The 19,834-nt window shown below is 44.0% G+C and overlaps 1 protein-coding gene across 3 annotated transcripts in view; it reads left to right on the top strand.

The window, feature by feature from the left end:
- The window catches only part of LOC118382542 (brefeldin A-inhibited guanine nucleotide-exchange protein 1-like), a 104,257-nt gene that overhangs the window by 46,623 nt on the left and 37,800 nt on the right, over window positions 1-19,834 (top strand). For all 3 annotated transcript variants that reach the window (XM_052503220.1, XM_052503214.1, XM_052503210.1), the window contains 8 exons: window positions 909-1,332; window positions 5,688-5,804; window positions 6,183-6,409; window positions 6,953-7,086; window positions 15,929-16,163; window positions 16,929-17,028; window positions 17,130-17,269; window positions 17,376-17,484. In XM_052503220.1, the coding sequence (XP_052359180.1) occupies window positions 909-1,332; window positions 5,688-5,804; window positions 6,183-6,409; window positions 6,953-7,086; window positions 15,929-16,163; window positions 16,929-17,028; window positions 17,130-17,269; window positions 17,376-17,484 (1,486 nt within the window). The remainder of the gene's footprint in view (window positions 1-908; window positions 1,333-5,687; window positions 5,805-6,182; window positions 6,410-6,952; window positions 7,087-15,928; window positions 16,164-16,928; window positions 17,029-17,129; window positions 17,270-17,375; window positions 17,485-19,834) is intronic.

The following is a 19,834-nucleotide window of genomic DNA, read 5'->3' as shown; positions in this document are numbered from 1 at the left end:
CCTACACCCCTACTACATGCAGCACCCCTACTACACATGCAGCACCCCTACTACACATGCAGCACCCCTACTACACATGCAGCACCCCTACTACACATGCAGCACCCCTACTACACATGCAGCACCCCTACTACACATGCAGCACCCCTACTACACATGCAGCACCCCTACTACACATGCAGCACCCCTACTACACATGCAGTACCCCTACTACACATGCAGCACCCCTACTACACATGCAGCCTGATTGATAGCTTTGCTGAAAGAATTAAGATTTTTCAGTGAAATACGTTATTTTCTTAGAATTGTGTATTCTCGTGCCACTGTATACTATAACAGAAATGTTTATGATGTGTATATTTATAGGTTCAAATGAGCGTACACACACATCAACATCAGTGATACATCAACCAGGAGAACATGCAGTATGAATGCATTTTAGACCAAAAATACTTTGCCTCCTTCTCTGCACTGAAATGGCCCAGTTTATATAAGCATGAAGGGATGCTTTGGCTCATACTTGTTTTGACAGCATGTCCTACCGTATGACTGCTCATTCATAAACACATTTTAGACAGTCCTGATGTTAAAATAGCCTTGCAGAATCTCAGTGTCCTGCTGTCTCCGCCTGGAACACTGTGATTCTGAAGCTGTCATTTGTTGCTTCCTGATCTGACAATGGCTTTGGGGTCGGAAAAACCTTAGGGAACATTTGAGCACTTGTTCAGGCTTGTATTTGAATTAATGAGTTTGTGTACATTATGTTAACACGTTTCTCTGTATGTGCGACTGTGTGTGTGTGAATTTGGCTTTGTCTGTGTGTGTTTGGTTGTATGTGGCTACGCTGGGTTATACTCTGTCTTGGTCTTTGGATGTGTGTCTGTGTCCCATCCCCTTCCCCTCCCTAGCTCCAGGAGGCCAAGCAGATGGAGAGGGAGAAGCACCGGCAGCACTCCCCAGTCACCCAGCAACAGGAACAGGAACAAGACTCGCCCCAGCTCCAGCAGCACACCTATCCCACAGCCAAGGGCCTCCCTCGGGAGGCCAACGGCCCCACCACCCCCTCTACACCCACGCCCACCTCCACCCCCTCCACTCCCTCCACTCCCTCCACATCTATACCTGCCCCGGCCCCTAAGGACAGCACGGCTGGGGCAGGGGACCCCCAAGAGGGCCAGGGGGCCACGGAGGAGAGCCAGGGGGCCACAGAGGAGGAGCAGGCATTGCAGGGGGAACCGGGGACGGTTTATGAGAGCACAAACCCAGAGAATGGCTCTGAGTTCAGCACAGCAGAGAACCACCAGACAGAGGCAGACCAGCCCACAGGGTTGGGTAGGTTACTTTCTAATTGTAATCCATTACAGTTACTAGTTACCTGTCCAAAATTGTAATCGTTTAATTAATTTCTGGATTACCAAAACTCAGTAACGTAATCTGATTATATTCAGTAACATTTTTGCCTTCTTCTAATACCTCTTAAGGGGAAAGTAATCTGAAAGTATGTTACCAATTGAACAACATCTATTGCAGGATAAATCAATGTTAAAGTTTACATAGCTGGCCATATATAGATGTTAAATTTTACTTTATGGGTTTGTTGTATAGGCTTCTTCTAACCCATCGCTTTCCACTACATATAATAATATGCTTAAATTATATCTTTACATTAATATATAGAATTTATAAAATGGATGCAGCAACTACAGATTGCCCCTTTAAGTCTATCAAAAGTGTGTGAGTTTGAGCATGTGTCCATTAGGTCTATGGATGTATTTTTTAATAAGCATGAATTAGATTGGGTAATAAAACCCCTACTTTTATTCCATAGGCTGGGATCTGCACTATGCAGTTGTTGCAAGAGCACATTTTTCACTGGCTGTCCACTGGTTTCAAAAACAATGATTGATAGGCAGCTTAAACTTCTCGAATTCAACCATTATTGGGTTTAAATACACATTTAGATTTGTGAACTGCCATCCTCAACAACCACAATCCGTATCGCACAAATGGCTAAATGTATTTATTTATTCATTATTGAACCTTTATTTAACTAGGCAAGTCAGTTAAGAACAAATTATTATTTACAATGACGGCCTACAAAAAGGCAAAAATGTTTTAAAAAATATGTATATATAATATATCAATAACATATAAATATAGGACAAAACACACATCACACATCACGACAAGAGACAACACTACATAAAGAGAGACCTAAGACAACAACATAACATGAGCATCAACCCGTGGGTCTTGCGACAGGTATACAGAGATGACCAGTTTACAGAGGAGTATAGAGTGCAGTGATGTGTCCTGTAAGGAGCATTGGTGGCAAATCTGATGACCGAATGGTAAAGAACATCTAGCCGCTCGAGAGCACCCTTACCTGCTGATCTATAAATTATGTCTCCATAATATAGCATGGGTAGGATGGTCATCTGTATCAGGGTCAGTTTGGCAGCTGGGGTGAAAGAGGAGCGATTTATGATAGAGGAAACCAAGTCTAGATTTTACTTTAGCCTGCAGCTTTGATATGTGCTAAGAGATGGACAGTGTACAATCTAGCCATACTCCCAAGTACTTGTAAGAGGTGACTTCCTCAAGCTCTAAACCCTCAGAAGTAGTAATTACACCTGTGGGAAGAGGGGCGTTCTTCTTACCAAACCACATGACCTTTGTTTTGGAGGTGTTCAGAACAAGATTAAGGGTAGAGAAAGCTTGTTGGACACTAAGAAAGCTTTGTTATAGAGCATTTAACACAAATTCCGGGGAGAGGCAAGCTGACTATAAGACTATCATCTGCATATAAATGGATGAGAGAGCTTCCTACTGCTATGTTGTTGATGTATGTTGTTAATGTAAATTAAGAAGAGCGTGGGGCCTAGGATTGAGCCTTGGGGTGCTCCCTTGGTGACAGGCAGTGGCTGAGACAGCAGATTTTCTGACTTTATACACTGCACTCTTTGAGAGAGGTAGTTAGCAAACCAGGCCAAAGACCCCTCAGAGACACCAATACTTCTTAGCCGGCCAAACAAGAATGGAATGGTCTACCGTATCAAAAGCTTTGGCCAAGTCAATAACAATAGCAGCACAACATTGCTTAGAATCAAGGACAATGGTGACATCATTGAGGACCTTTAAGGTTACAGTGACACATCCATAACCTGAGTGGAAACCAGATTGCATACCAGAGAGAGTACTATAGACATCAAGAAATTCTTGCTCTTTTCCCTTGATCCAACAAACACATTTGGTGTATCATCATAGTGGTCTCTGACTTGTGTTCAGACTCGCTCAGGTGGAACAAACTTAAACTTCTGCCTTTTTTCAATGCTGATTTGAATGTCATTCAGTAAATAGAGAAGTGCCAAACATTTTCTTTTGCAAACATCCTTTTTAAAAGTAATCCTCGAAGTAATTATCTAGTTTTTCAAAAGTATCTGTAATCTGAATGCAGTATTTTAGCTTGTTATGTAACGATTACAATTGCCAGTTTTTGTAATCCCTTGCTTGTAAATGATTACATCCGTTACTCCCCTCAACCTGCCAGGCCAGAGTAGCATCACAGAGTGAGCTTCATCTTAGAGCAGACATTTTTAATTTTTTTTATTTTATTTCAACTTTATTAAACCAGGTAGGCCAGTTGAGAACAAGTTCTCATTTACAACTGCGACCTGGCCAAGATAAAGCAAAGCAGTGCGACACAAACAACAACACAGAGTTACACATGGAATAAACAAACGTACAGTCAATAACACAATAGAAGGAAAATAAATCTATATATAGTGTGTGCAAATGGCGTGAGTTAAGGAAATAAATAGACCATAGTAGCGAGTAATTACAATTTAGCAAATTAAGACTGGAGTGATAGATGTGCAGATGATGATGTGCAAGTAGAAATAATGGTAAAAAGAGAAAAGTAAGTAAAGATAATATGGGGAGGAGTTAGGTAGATTGGGTGGGCTATTTACAGATGGGCTGTGTACAGCTGCAGTGTTTGGTAAGCTGCTCAGATAGCTGATGCTTAAAGTTAGTGAGGGGGATATGTCTCCAACTTCAGTGATTTTTGCAATTCGTTCCAGTCATTTGAAGAAGAGAACTGTAAGGAAAGGCGGACAAATGAGGTGTTGGCTTTGGGGATGACCAGTGAAATATGCCTGCTGGAGCGCGTGCTCCAGGTGGGTGTTGTTATTGTGACCAGTGAGCTGAGATAAGGCAGAGTTTTACCTAGCAAAGACTTATAGATGACCTGGAGCCAGTGGGTCTGGCGACTAATATGTAGCGAGGGCCAGCCAACGAGAGCATACAGGTCGCAGTGGTGGGTGGTATATGGGACTTTGGTGACAAAACAGATGGCACTGTGATAGACTGCATCCAGTTTGCTGAGTAGAGTGTTGTAGGGTAAGTTTGGCAGCGTGAGTGAAGGAGGCTTTGTTGCGAAATAGGAAGCCCATTCTAGATTTAATTTTGGATTGGAGATGTTTAATATGAGTCTGGAAGGAGAGTTTACAGTCTAACCAGACACCTAGGTATTTGTAGTTGTCCACATATTCTAAGTCAAAACCGTCCAGAGTAGTGATGCTAGTCGAGCGGGCGGGTGCGGGCAGCGATCGGTCGAAAAGCATGCATTTAGTTTTACTAGCGTTTAAGAGCAGTTGGAGGCCACAGAAGGAGTGCTGTATGTCATTGAAGCTCGTTTCGAGGTTTGTTAACACAGTTTCCAAAGAAGGGCCAGATGTATACAGAATGGTGTTGTCTGCGAAGAGGTGGATCAGGGAATCACCCGCAGCAAGAGCGACATCGTTGATATATACAGAGATAAGTCGGCCCGAGAATTGAACCCAGTGGTACCCCCATAGAGACTGCCAGAGGTCCGGACAACAGGCCCTCCGATTTGACACACTCAACTATATCTGAGAAGTACTTGATGAACCACATACAGATAGACAAGGACACAGTGTGTCACACACAATCATATCATATCATACTCATATCGGCAGTCAGGTTGAAGTTCACACGGACTCTCATTCTCACGCAGTACTTTGTACCATAGTGGATGGAAGTGTATTGATCATAGACACATCCAGGGTATTGTTCTAGACTGGTATCTTGGCTGCTTTAGACAGTAACAAAGCCTCAAACTTGAGATTTTCATGTACTCAATATTGGTAGAATATTTAGTCTGTGTTAAATAAGCATTTGATGAGACATTTTTCTCTTTAGACATTAATGAAGTAGTTTAAAGAAAATAACCTGCATAAAACCTTTCATTGGTGATTGAATGGGAGAGAGGATAGAAGAGTTTGGCACCCAGTGAGTGGAGATGCAGCCAAAGATTCAATAATCATTTTGTTAGCGAATTACTCAGTGCTTTCAACACACACACACACACACACACACACACACACACACACACACACACACACACACACACACACACACACACACACACACACACACACACACACACACCCATGCTCAATTTATTCAGTGAAGATGTGATAGCTGATGCCAGTGACGACTGTTTATCTTGTCAACTTTGAAGTCAAAGGGTAATGCCTCTCTCAGAGAAAACGCGTTCGTTACTCATTCTGCCAGTTTACTGTTTCTCATCTTCAATTTTTAAAGTTTATTGAGGTCCTTTTTGAATGTACTTTGACTAAAGTTTTATTTGTCCTGTGTTCAAGGTGCCGCTCAGCATGATCAGGAAGCAGTAGAGGAGGGGGAGGAGCCTAACTATGAGGAGAAACCCCAGGAGATCGTCCAGAACATCCTAAAAGAGGTCGTCAATACTGTTGTTGGAGGTAAGAGTCGCTCTCTGGATCTGAAATAAGATTTCTGTCTGCGGTCAGTTAACTCAGGGTTTCCCCCAACTCAGTCCTGAGCCCAGCAATATACAGATGATTCAAATCATCAAAACGTGATGATAAGTTTGTTATTTGAATCAGCTGTGTATTTCTAGGGCAAAAACCAAAACATGCACCCAGGGGTGGGGGAGTTTTTCTGATACTAATCATTTTCGAATGAAAATTTGTTGAAGTCAAGAGTTTAGACGTTACTATGTGTTAGCTTTTTTCTCCTACCTAGAGAGAGCGAGAGTTGTGTGTCTCAGTGCTATTTTGACCCCTGCATACTAAACCACTCCAAAGGGCAGTGCCTGAAACCTGCTCATATGTGTTCAGATGCCATGGAGTCCGCTGGTGAGACCGAGCTGCCCACAGAGGTCACGGAACCTGCTAAGGTCATCAATGAGGTCATCACCAAGGCAACAGCAATCACAGAGATGGTAGAAGACGAGGGGGACAGCGAGAACGTCCACGCCAATGGAATCCCCGGCACGCCCATCTCTGCCAGCTTCCCTCCGTCGCTGCCCGATGACAGGCTGTCTGTCTCCTCTAATGATACACAGGTGAGTGGGACTGACCTGACTGTCACCTTGGTTACACACTCCGCTCAACAAAGTAGTTTTGTGCTAGCTTGGGTGTTTGTCAGTTTGTCTGTTTTAGCAGAAGAATAAAACTGTTATTGCGTTTTTTTTATTGCGTTTAAAGTGTTTATCAATTTGTAAAAAGGAAATTGGAAAGTCATTGGTAACATGAGGAATTAAAGTGAGCCCATGAGGGCAGGGGCTATTCAATCTCTGTGCTACTGCAAATCAAAGTGTCTGTCTGCCAGTCGGGGTTGATTCCAACATGATTAATAGATACTCTAACATTTCCTCTCTTTTCAGCTTCTCAGGTTATTATAAGTAAGTCTGAGCACTGGATGTAATTATCTATGATTACAGTCTTACATGATCAAGGTTGAACAGATCTGCTAATAAGAACTATTTTATTTCAAAGTCTTTGTGTCAAGTGGAAAATACATTTTTGATCACAAGTAATGATAATTTACTCTTGAGCCTTGATTAAAAGTTTTTGATGTTAATCATCTGTTTGTGTTTCTGCATTAGGAGTCGGGAGCGACCACAGGCCCAGTACCAGGTGCTAAGTTCTCCCACATTCTCCAGAAGGATGCCTTCCTAGTGTTTAGATCGCTCTGCAAGCTGTCCATGAAGCCTCTGTCAGATGGTCCCCCAGACCCAAAGTAAGATGAGTTCTTGTATCCGAACGCTTATGATGGTTTTGTTTAAGATAATTGAATAGGGGAACAGTAGCTATAGTGCCTTAGTAAGTAGCATATTACAGGTTTATTTCTGGAGTGTGTTCCTTAGTTGAGTCATGCCTCGTGGAGTGTAGCCTAGTTATTATTAGTGGGGAGTGTTGTGACGGTTTGTGTGTGTGTTTGTATGAAGCATCACTCAGCTGATTATTGGTTCTGGATCACTTCTTGTGCTCCTGCAGTTAAACAGTCTTCCTCTTCCTGTTTCCTCTCCCTCTTTTAAACATATATATATATATATATACAGTTGAAGTCGGAGGTTTACATACACTTAGGTTGGAGTCATTAAAAGTTGTTTTTAAATCACTCCACAAATTTCTTGTTAACAAACTATAGTTTTGGCAAGTCGGTTAGGACATCTACTTTGGCAATGACACAAGTAATTTTTCCAACAATTGTTTACAGACAGATTATTTAACTTATAATTCACTGCGTCACAATTCCATTGGGTCAAAAGTTTACATACACTAAGTTGACAGTGCTTTTAAACAGCTTGGAAAATTCCAGAAAATGATGTCATGGCTTTAGAAGCTTCTGATAGGCTAATTGACATAATTTGAGTCAATTGGAGGTACCTGTGGATGTATTTCAAGGCATTCCTTCAAAATCAAAACCAAATCAAAATCAATCAAATCAACAACAAAAATTGTCACATACACATGGTTAGCAGATGTTAATGTGAGTGTAGCGAAATGGTTGTGCTTCTAGTTCCGACATTGCAGTAATAACCAACGAGTAATCTAACCTAACAATTTCACAACTACCTTATACAAACAAGTGTAAAGGAATGTAGAATATGTACATAAAGATATATGTGCTTTTACACCTGCATTGTTTGCTGTTTGGGGTTTTAGGCTGGGTTTCTGTACAGCACTTTGAGATATCAGCTAATGTACGAAGGGCTATATAACTAAATTTGATTTGATTTGATTTGATTATATATGAATGAGTGATGGTACAGAACGGCATAGGCAAGATGCAGTAGATGGTATCGAGTACAGTATATACATATGAGATGAGTAATGTAGGTTATGTAAACATTTTATTAAGTGGCATTGTTTAAAGGGGCTAGTGATATATTTTTTACATCAATTTTTCCAATATTAAAGTTGCTGGAGTTGAGTCAGTATGTTGGCAGCAGCCACTCAATGTTAGTGGTGGCTGTTTAACAGTCTGATGGCCTTGAGATAGAAGCTGTTTTTCAGTCTCTCGGTCCCTGCTTTGATGCACCTGTACTGACCTCGCCTTCTGGATGATAGCGGGTGAACAGGCAGTGGCTCGGGTGGTTGTTGTCCTTGATGATCTTTATGGCCTTCCTGTGACATCGGGTGGTGTAGGTGTCCTGGAGGGCAGGTAGTTTGCTCCCGGTGATGCATTGTGCAGATCTCACTACCCTCTGGAGAGCCTTACGGTTGTGGGTGGAGCAGTTGCCGTACCAGGCCGTGATACAGCCTGACAGGATGCTCTCGATTGTGCATCTGTAAAAGTTTGTGTGTTTTTGGTGACACGCCTTCTTCAACACGCTGTCTGTGTGGGTGGACCAATTCAGTTTGTCCGTGATGTGTACGCCGAGGAACTTAAATCTTACTACCCTCCCCACTACTGTCCCCTCAATGTGGAAAGGGGTTGCTCCCTCTGCTGTTTCCTAAAGTCCACAATCATCTCCTTAGTTTTTTTGACATTGAGTGTGAGGTTATTTTCCTGACACCACACTCCGAAGGCCGTCTCGTCGTTGTTAGTAATCAAGCCTACCACTGTAGTGTCGTCTGCAAACTTGATGATTGAGTTGGAGGCGTGCATGGCCACGCAGCCGTGGGTGAACAGGGAGTACAGGAGAGGGCTCAGAACGCACCCTTGTGGGGTCCCAGTGTTGAGGATCAGCGGGGTGGAGATGTTGTTACCTACCCTCACCACCTGGGGGTGGCCCGTTAGGAAGTCCAGTACCCAGTTGCACAGGGCGGGGTCGAGACCCAGGGTCTCGAGCTTGATGACGAGTTTGGAGGGTACTATGGTGTTAAATGCTGAGCTGTAGTTGATGAACAGCATTCTCATATAGGTATACCTCTTGTCCAGATGGGTTAGGGCAGTGTGCAGTGTGGTTTTGATTGCGTAGTCTGTGGACCTATTGGGGCATAAAACAAATTGGAGTGGGTCTAGGGTGTCAGGTAGGGTGGAGGTGATATGGTCCTTGACTAGTTTCTCTAAGCACTTCATGATGACGGAAGTGAGTGCTATGGGGCGGTAGTCATTTAGCTCAGTTACCTTAGCTTTCTTGGGAACAGGAACAATGGTGGCCCTCTTGAAGCATGTGGGAACCGCAGACTGGGATAAGGATTGATTGAATATGTCCGTAAACACACCAGCCAGCTGGTCTGCACATGCTCTTGAGGACGCGGTTGGGGATGCCGTCTGGGCCTGCAGCCTTGCGAGGGTTAACACGTCTAAATGTTTTACTCATGTTGGCTGCAGTGAAGGAGAGTCCGCAGGTTTTGGTAGCGGGCCGTGTCAGTGGCACTGTATTGTCCTCAAAGAGAGCAAAGAAGTTGTTTAGTCTGTCTGGGAGCAAGAATCCGTGATTGACTGTAGACCCTGCCACATACCTCTTGTGTCTGAGCCGTTGAATTGTGACTCTACTTTGTCTCTATACTGACGCTTAGCTTGTTTGATTGCCTTGCGGCGGGAATAGCTACACTGTTTGTATTCGATTATGTTTCTGGTCACCTTGCCCTGGTTAAAAGCAGTGGTTTGTGCTTTCAATTTCGTGTGAATGCTGCCATCAATCCACGGTTTCTGGTTTGGGAATGTTTTAATAGTTGCTCTGGGTACGACATCGCCGATGCACTTTCTAATGAACTCGCTCACCGAATCAGCGTATTCATCAATGTTGTTGTTTGACGCAATGCAGAACATTTCCCAATCCACGTGATCGAAGCATTCTTGAAGCTTGGAATCAGATTGGTCGGACCAGCGTTGAACAGACCTGAGCGCGGGAGCTTCCTGTTTTAGTCTCTGTCTATAGGCAGGGAGCAACAAAATGGAGTCGTGGTCAGCTTTTCCGAAAGGAGGGCGGGGGAGGGCCTTATATGCTTCACGGTAGTTAGAGTAACAATGATCCAGGGTTTTACCAGCCCTGGTAGCACAATCGATATGATGATAGAGTTTAGGGAGTCTTGTTTTCAGATTAGCCTTGTTAAAATCCCCAGCTACAATGAATGCAGCCTCAGGATATGTGGTTTCCAGTTTACATAGATTCAAATAAAGTTTGTTCAGGGCCATCAATGTGTCTGCTTGGGGGGGAATATATGCGGATGTGATTATCATCGAAGAGAATTCTCTTGGTAGATAATGACTCTTTGCTTGACATCATGGGAAAATCAAAAGAAATCAGCCAAGCCCTCAGAAAAACAATTGTGACCTCCACAAGTCTGGTTCACACTTGGGAGCAATTTCCAAATGCCTGAAGGAACCACGTTCATCTGTACAAACAATAGTACACAAGTATAAACACCATGGGACCACACAGCCGGCATACTGCTCAGGAAGGAGACTTGTTCTGTCTCCTAGAGATGAACGTACTTTGGTGCGAAAAGTGCAAATCAATCCCAGAACAACAGCAAAGGACCTTGTGAAGATGAAGATATCGACATAACCTGAAAGGCTGCTCAGCAAGGAAGAAGCCACTGCTCCAAAACCGCCATAAAAAAGCCAGACTACAGTTTGCAAACTTACATTGGGACAAAGATCGTACATTTCGGAGAAATGTCCTCTGGTCTGAAGAAACAAAAATAGAACTGTTTGGCCATAATGACCATCGTTATGTTTGGAGGAAAAAGGGGGAGGCTTGCAAGCCGAAGAACACCATCCCAACCGTGAAGCACGTGTGTGGCACCATCATGTTGTGGGGGTGCCTTGCTGCAGGAGGGACTGGTGCACTTCACAAAATATATGGCACTTTTCGCACCAAAGTACGTTAATCTCTAGGAGACAGAACGCATCTCCTTCCTGAGCGGTATGACGGCTGCGTGGTCCCATGGTGTTTATACTTGCATACTTTTTTTGTACAGATGAACGTGGTGCCTTCAGGCATTTGGAAATTGCTCCCAAGTGTGAACCAGACTTGTTGAGGTCTACAAAAAAAATCAGAGGTCTTAATTGATTTCTTTTGATTTTCCCATGATGTCAAGCAAAGAGGCATTGAGTTTGAAGGAAGGCATTGAAATACATCTACAGGTACACCTCCAATTGACTCAAATGATGTCAATTAGCCTATCAGAAGCTTCTAATGCATTTTCTGTAATTTTCCAAGCTGTTTAAAGGCACAGTCAACTTCGTGTATTTAAACCTCTGACCCACTGGAATTGTGATACAGTGAATTATAAGTGATACAATCTGTATGTAAACAATTGTTGGAAAAATTACTTGTGTCATGCACAAAGTAGATGCCCTAACTGACTTGCCAAAACTATCGTTTGTTCACAAGAACTTTGTGGAGTGGTTGAAAAAGGATTTTTAATGACTCCAACCTAAGTGTATGTAAACTTCCAACTTCAACTGTATGTATATGTGTGTGTGTAATCTGATTTTGCCTCCCTACAAGTGAGATCACATTTGGGTTTTCTACAGTAGAGTCATTTGATTTGCTGAATCTGATAGCTGTGTTTACATAACAGGATTTCCTGAATCTGGTTTCTATATGGTAACTCAATTCTGACTGTTTCAGTCTCCCATCTCTATCATTCTTCCCATGAGCTTTGTGGACCAACACTCTGCTCTGTTCTGATGGTGTTGTCGGGATTCTGTCTCAGAGCACAAGAGAGATGTTCCATCCAGACAATGGTGGAATGGAACCCTGTTGATCACGGGCTGTTGTCAGACGGGACTGAGAGGAAGGCGGTGTCATCACAGGCAGGGCTGTGCTAAGTGTCTGTCAGACAGAAGGCCTTTTCATCCACAGAGATTTACTCCATGACTGGCCCAGGTGAAAACCCTGATAAAGACAGCTTGCTGTCTAAACGTTGGTACATTCATTATTGCATCGGAGCTACTAGTGTGCAGATTTAGCCTTTCTTTGAAAGATACCCGGATGACACTCAGGAGGATGACACACAGGAGGATGACACACAGGAGACCTGCTTTATCTGGAGATCAGCTGTACATATCACAACAGATGCTTTGAACTCAGTCTTATTATGGATTAGAAAGACTAAATCAGTATTGAATCCTGCTGTTGTAATTAGTTAATAAATTATTCAAGTTTTGTGTATTTGCCTTGCTATTTTTGTTACCTTAAATTCACTTTAAGGAAGCAGACCAAAAGCGATGTCACACTGCACCGTAGCCCCCTCTCTAGCTCTGGGCTAAGCGATTGTTCACATATTCTAAAGTGGGCAAGCACCAACCTTATCCCAGGGCTAGCTGGTCTTGCTAGCAGGGTTACCACTGACTTTTCAGGGCTAGCCTCAGAAACAGGGTGCCAAAATAGCAATTGTGAAATGGGGTCCAGAACAATGCTTAGAATTTTTCTCTGTCCAATCACAAAAGCTGCACTTGCATTTGCTTTTGATGCCTGTGATGAGTTCTGTATGGTATTTTAATTAGTACATTTATACTATTTCATCCTCCTATCTGAGGGCCAAAACCTGACAAAAAAACTAAGTACTTTCATCTGTGCAAAAACATTGGTTGCTATAAAGTGGAAGATGTGTTCCATAGATCCATGCTCTAGTGGAGTAGAACTCCTCTAGCGGGTCGTAGAACACACCTTCCACATCGTTCATTATTTTCCATAGGACGCATAGCCCCTCATTGATTATCCCTTAAATATACCACGGCTAAGGGCTGTTCTTATGCTAGACGCAACGCGGAGTGCCTGGATACAACCCTCAGCCATGGTATATTGGCCATATACCACACACCCCAGAGGCCTTGTTGCTATTATAAACTGGTTACCAACATAATTAGACTAGTAAAAAAAAAAATTGGGTCATATCCATGGTATACGGTCTGATATACAACGGCTTTCAGCCAGTCAGCTTTCAGGGCTCGAACCACCCGGTTTATAATTGTATATAGCTATCCACGATAATAATATTGTTGCATGACTTTGCTTTGGATCAGAAATGTTGATGTCTCTTCAGTGCACAGCATTTGCTGTACAGGGGCGATATCACATGTCAAAAGTTTCTGTACTTTACTATTTATATTTTCTATTAAGGTATCTTTACTTTTACTCAAGTATGACAGTTGAGTATTTTTTCCACCACTGGTAGCATGTGTGTTTGTCCGTAAGCCCAAGGCTTTGGAATACAAGTGTGAAACCTCAGCCCAGGGCTAAAGCTTAGCCCAGGGTTAACGCATGCTTGCGTGAATGCAGGATAATCTAGCCCGGGGCCAGTCTTTGCCCAGGGCCAGTCTTCGCCCAGGGCCAGTCTTTGCCCAGGGCCAGTCTTTGCCCAGGGCTAAGAACAATGCAGTGGGATAAGGCCTAAAGTGAGTCAACAGTGAAATGGTTTCATACCCCAAGGCTGCATGGCATGCTCAGTTCAATCCACTGACTATGAACAACACACACACACACACACACACACACACACACACACACACACACACACACACACACACACACACACACACACACACACACACACACACACACACACACACACACACACACACACACACACACACACACACACACACACACACACACACACACACACACACAAATGATTTATGGTTAGCATATAAAGACACTTCAAACATTCAAAACCCTAGGTCATCGGTCTTGTTGTTCATGGCTCAGTTATTAGATGTTTTGTTCAAATTGTTGATTTGTTATTGTACTGAAAATTTGCATTTTGGTTGCACACGCTTCCCCTTTCCAGGCCAAGCTGAAATGATAAAGTTATGTCAGGTTTCCTCCGCGCTCCATGCGCCTGGGGAGAATCAGGCCATATTTCTGTGAGTCAGAGAAGCAGTTCCATATTTCTGTATGCTACCTTTAATATCAGTCTGGCTGTGGAGGAGGGCTAGAGAACATTACAGAGAGGAAGCCAGTCAGAGCAAATAAGATGACAAAAACATCTGTTGGGTTACTACTTCTCCATCATATAGCTGTTCAGAAATATGGGTCGGACTAGATTGAGACAGTATGGACAATATGCTATAATGATCTATTATGCAGATGCCCTAACTACAGTGTAACAGATAGTTTCTGTATGAATTGTGTTGATCTATTTTTGGAAGTATTATTGGCTGATGGCAGCCCATTCTTGCATAATCCATGCTTGGAGTTTGTCAGAATTTGTGTGTTTTTGTTTGTCCACCCGCCTCTTGAACACAAGTTCTCAATGGGATTAAGGTCTGGGGAGTTTCCTGGCCATGGACCCAAAATATCAATGTTTTGTTCCCGAGCCACTTAGTTATCACTTTTGCCTTATGGCAAGATGCTCCATCATGCTGTAAAAGGCATTGTTCGTCACCAAACTGTTCCCGGATGGTTGGGAGAAGTCGCTCTCGGCAGATGTGTTTGTACTATTCTTTATTCATGGCTGTGTTCTTATGCAGAATTGTGAGTGAGCCCACTCCCTTGGCTGAGAAGCAACCCCACACATGAATGGTCTCAGGATACTCTACTGTTGGCATGACACAGGACTGATGATAGCGCTCACCTTGTCTTCTCCGGACAAGCTTTTTCCGGATGCCCCAAACAATCGGAAAGGGAATTCATCAGAGAAAATGACTTTACCCCAGTCCTCAGCAGTCCAATCCCTGTACCTTTTGCAGAATATCAGTCTGTCCCTGATGTTTTTCCTGAAGAGAAGTGGCTTCTTTGCTGCGCTTCTTGACACCAGGCCATCCTCCATAAGTCTTCGCCTCACTGTGCATGCAGATGCACTCACACCTGCCTGCTGCCATTCCTGAGCAAGCTCTGTACTGGTGGTGCCTCGATCCCGCAGCTGAATCAACTTTAGGAAACTGTCCTGGCACTTACTGGACTTTTTTGGGCGCCCTGAAGCCTTCTTCACAACAATTGAACCACTCTCCTTGAAGTTCTTGATGATCCGATAAATGGTTGATTTAGGTGAAATCTTACTGGCAGCAATATCCTTGCATGTGAAGCCCTTTTTGTTCAAAGCGATGATGACAGCATGTGTTTCCTTGCAGGTAACCATGGTTGACAGAGGAAGAACAATGATTCCAAGCACCACCCTCCTTTTTGAAGCTTTCATTCTGTTATTCAAACTCAATCAGCATGACAGAGTGATCTTCAGCCTTGTCCTCATCAACACTCACACCTGTGTTAACGAGAGAATCACTGACATGATGTCAGCTGGTCCTTTTGTGGCAGGGCTGAAATGCAGTGGAAATGTTTTTTGGGGGATTCAGTTAATTTGCATGGCAAAGACGGACTTTGCAATTAATTGCAATTCATCTGATCACTCTTCATAACATTCTGGAATATATGCAAATTGTCATCATACAAACTGAGGTAGCAGACTTTGTGAAAATTAATATTTGTGTCATTCTTAACTTTTGGCCACGACTGTACTCAGACATAAAAATGGTATCCATGAGTTATTCTGGCTAAGTAGAAAAAAGTGCTTAATTGCCAAAATCTCACACTATCCCTTTAAAAGTGTGTCTCTCCAAAAAATAATAAAAGGCCAGCTAAGATTGATGAATATAGGGGAAACACTGAAATCCAACTCCTGTTGCACTTGAATGTTATAAGTTTTACTCAACGCCCCTGTCTCTTTCCTCCCAGGTCCCACGAGCTGCGCTCCAAGGTGCTGTCCCTCCAGCTGCTCCTGTCCATACTGCAGAATGCTGGGCCCATCTTCAAGACCAACGAGATGTTCATCAACGCCATCAAGCAGTACCTGTGTGTGGCACTGTCTAAGAACGGTGTCTCCTCTGTCCCTGAAGTCTTTGAGCTCTCGCTCTCCATCTTCCTCACTCTCCTCTCCCACTTCAAGACCCACCTCAAGATGCAGATCGAGGTACCTGACTTTTGGTTGTTCCTCTGTCGCAAAAGGGTTAGCTGCTGATTTAGTTTTTTTGTTCCAGAAAGTGTCTGTGCAAACCAAGCTACCTGACAAGCTATTATCTTCAAATAGGATTTCCCTTCCTGTCTCAGTCACATAAACGCTTTATTCCTTCATATTCCTCCACACTTGCTCTCCATATAGTCCCCCTCACCTTCTGTTGTCCTACTTGAAAACCTATAAATATGCAGGTCAAGACACTGTTCTGTTCCTGAATAGCTGTCTCATCCCCCTATTTGCCAATCTCTCCTGTTCCCGCTTCCAATGTTGTAAATCTGTCATACCTCTCAAATATTGACCTACTGACATTTCTCAATACAGCAGGCACCTGACAAAGGGAAATTAAGTTTATTACATGGCACAGTAATGTAGTTCTGCCTCAGTGTGTTTCAGTATTACCTGTTAGCTGTTGCTTCTGATTAATAGTCCACTTCCACAGTGGTCTGGCTGTAATATTTCCTCATCCTGAAGTTGATGACTTGATCTGCTTGCCACTGTTTGTGGCCAACAGTCATTTCTGGAGACGGATGTTGTTCATTGAGATGTTATGATTTCATAGTTGAGCTTTCGGTTTGCAGTGAGATGTATGTGTTTATGGATTTGTTACAGTGGATAGTTCTGTTAATGAAGATACAAAATGCTTTTTTCATCTTGACCTCTTCTTGCTACCCTTATTTGTTTCCCTCAGCTTTAACTGTCATGGTTTGTTTCACTGTGCAGGTGTTCTTCAAGGAGATTTTCCTGTATATTCTGGAGACGTCAACAAGCTCCTACGACCATAAATGGATGGTTATACAGACCCTAACCAGAATATGTGCAGGTCAGTGTGTGGTGTGAATATGAAATGCTATCTGTGGCACAGCGCATCAATCCCTATTACAAGTCAAGTACCAACTGTCCCTCATCTCTCTCCTCCCTCAGATGCCCAGGGTGTGGTGGATATCTATGTGAATTATGATTGTGACTTGAATGCTGCTAATATCTTTGAGAGGCTGGTGAATGACCTGTCGAAGATTGCACAGGGCCGGGCAGGCCACGAGCTCGGCACAACACCACTCCAGGTAAGACTGACCAATGGCCACTGTCTTTCTCTGTATTGGGTAAATGTACAGTATATTGTTTTACAGTTGTCATAACGTTGCGGTAACATTTCTCTATTCCCGCCAGGAGTTGACCCTGAGGAAGAAAGGCCTGGAGTGTCTGGTGTCCATCTTGAAGTGTATGGTGGAGTGGAGTAAGGACCAGTATGTCAACCCCAACTCCCAGACCAGCCTTGGTAAGATACTGACCAAACTACAGTGACTTTAGTCACATAGTTACACCGAGGCTGATGGGGACTGATGTGCCACTAGGTGTTTGATTTAGGTCCTGAGGAAAACTGTTTAGCAATTCTTCAAGTGCACCGTTGTGCCTGCTCCTTTGTGGTTACCAGAAAGAGGAAAGGGTTTGGATGAGTCCAGTACCCCAGTACCTGGAGTATAGTTGAGATATCTACATCGCTCTGGCATCGTATGCTCCACATCAGAAATGGTGACGCGCTTGTCTGTATGTTTAATATATGTATAGTGGAATCTTTCAGACTACGGGCAAAAGGGCCAAGCTATGCCAGGGCTTTATTCTCAGTCAAACCAGCCTCAGGTTAACTGGGGTTTGAGGGAAGAGTGGTATTCATCAGTACAGCTGTAGCATAGTCCCTGAGATTAGCGATTAGCATTCATCAGTAGCCTACAGCTTATACAGACCCTGAAAGGAAAGGCTAATTCAATAATGTACCCAGGCTAATAGACCAGAGCAGGGGAGGCTAACTCGATACCCTGAGCCTGCTGATGATGAAAAGCCCTGGTGCGACAGACGGAGCCCCTGTCAGTGCTCCTGGACTAGACCCCTTTCTTCAGAGTGAGGTGAGGGGAATCATTCCTGTTAAAGGAGAATAGAGGGCGCTAACCAAGGGGGAAAGGAGGGCTTTAACGGAAGCAAGGAAAGAGGGATTTAACGAAGGCAGGAAAGTTGAGGCTCTGAGAGCGTTGCCAGATATCTCCACATATCCCCTCAGAGAGGATACACAGTGCTAGCCTCAGGCTACCTTCTGGCACTCAGAGAGCTAACTCTACCAAGGCACGGAAGGCAGCTGAATTCACAAACAACCACTGCTAGAGGGGACGTCACCATGCCAAAGTACTGCTAGTGCCAATTCATTTAGTGACAATGCTGAAGACAAGTAGACAAATTTGAGTCTAAAAATTATGACGTATTGGCTTCTAAAAACGTATTGTTACGCTTTTAGGTTACTTCAAACAAAATGTGTTTTTGTGAGTCCGTGAAAGTGTATCCTCATTATGCTATTTTCCATGTAGATAGCTCAGCTAATGCATATCATTTGTTGTTCTAAAAATATGTTTTACATCCTTACATAGATAATACTGCTCTACTCTCTACTTTCTCTTAATTCTGGTCTATCTCTTTGTTCTCTGGTTGTACTGATCTGACATCACAGGAAGAGCAGGTAACGGTACAAAGTTGTGGAGTGTTTGATAGACTGGTTGCTGTAGCAACAGTAGGAGTCATTGGGCCTAGATTAGAGGGAGGAGGGGGCTACGCTGACTGTGTGTAGTACTGTGGGTGTTAGACACCTTGTCTTCCTTTCATTTGCAGTCTTCTGTTATTTGCCTTAGAACACTGTAGATTCTGGATAGATTTGGAGCACAGCTCTATGTACATTTGAAATAGCTACATCTGACTAGAATAAGTTGTTATTCTAACCATTTTTTCCCACACGTGTTTCTATGAGAGCTTTGCTACCTACCCTGGCTGTGCCACCCTCCTCCCCCACCCTGACTGTGCCACCCTCCTCCCCCCACCCTGACTGTGCCACCCTCCTCCCCGTACCCTGGCTGTGCCACCCTCCTCCCCCCACCCTGTCTGTGCCACCCTCCTCCCCCCACCCTGACTGTGCCACCCTCCTCCCCCTACCCTGGCTGTGCCACCCTCCTCCCCCTACCCTGGCTGTGCCACCCTCCTCCCCCTACCCTGGCTGTGCCACCCTCCTCCCCCTACCCTGGCTGTGCCACCCTCCTCCCCCTACCCTGGCTGTGCCACCCTCCTCCCCCCACCCTGACTGTGCCACCCTCCTCCCCCTACCCTGGCTGTGCCACCCTCCTCCCCCACCCTGTGTCTGCTCTCTGAAGCTGTTGATTAAATGAAGCACACTGCCAGCTCACATTACCCTGATGGTGTCCTGAATGTTTTAGAGTTTCCGATGGGTAATAAGATCCCTTACAATGTCTGTGACAGCCAGGTATGCAACCACCATGGACCTGATTCACCCACACAACAGTAGCATCAGACCTGTTAGGCTGCTCTGCTCTGTCCTGTCCCCTCAGACCGTACACAACACCCTGCGCTACCTCCATGTTACAGTTACTGCACACTGCTTCAACTGCTGCCTGGTTTATTCAATAACAAACCTTTTTAATGTGTGTGTATGATACGGTCAGGCTCTCCACAGCAGACAATATACCACCAGACAAGACCTCAGGTTCATCACGTTATCTTTCTCTCAGCAGTGCAGAGTCCCTCCCACTATTAGTGAAGTCCCCAGAGACCCAGATCTATAAACTATAGTCTGA

This window comes from Oncorhynchus keta, chromosome 4 (genome assembly GCF_023373465.1).
Source record: "Oncorhynchus keta strain PuntledgeMale-10-30-2019 chromosome 4, Oket_V2, whole genome shotgun sequence".
NCBI classification, from domain to species: Eukaryota; Metazoa; Chordata; class Actinopteri; order Salmoniformes; family Salmonidae; genus Oncorhynchus; species Oncorhynchus keta.
Note: the sequence above shows the minus strand (reverse complement) of the source record. Positions and strands in the feature narration are given on the sequence as shown.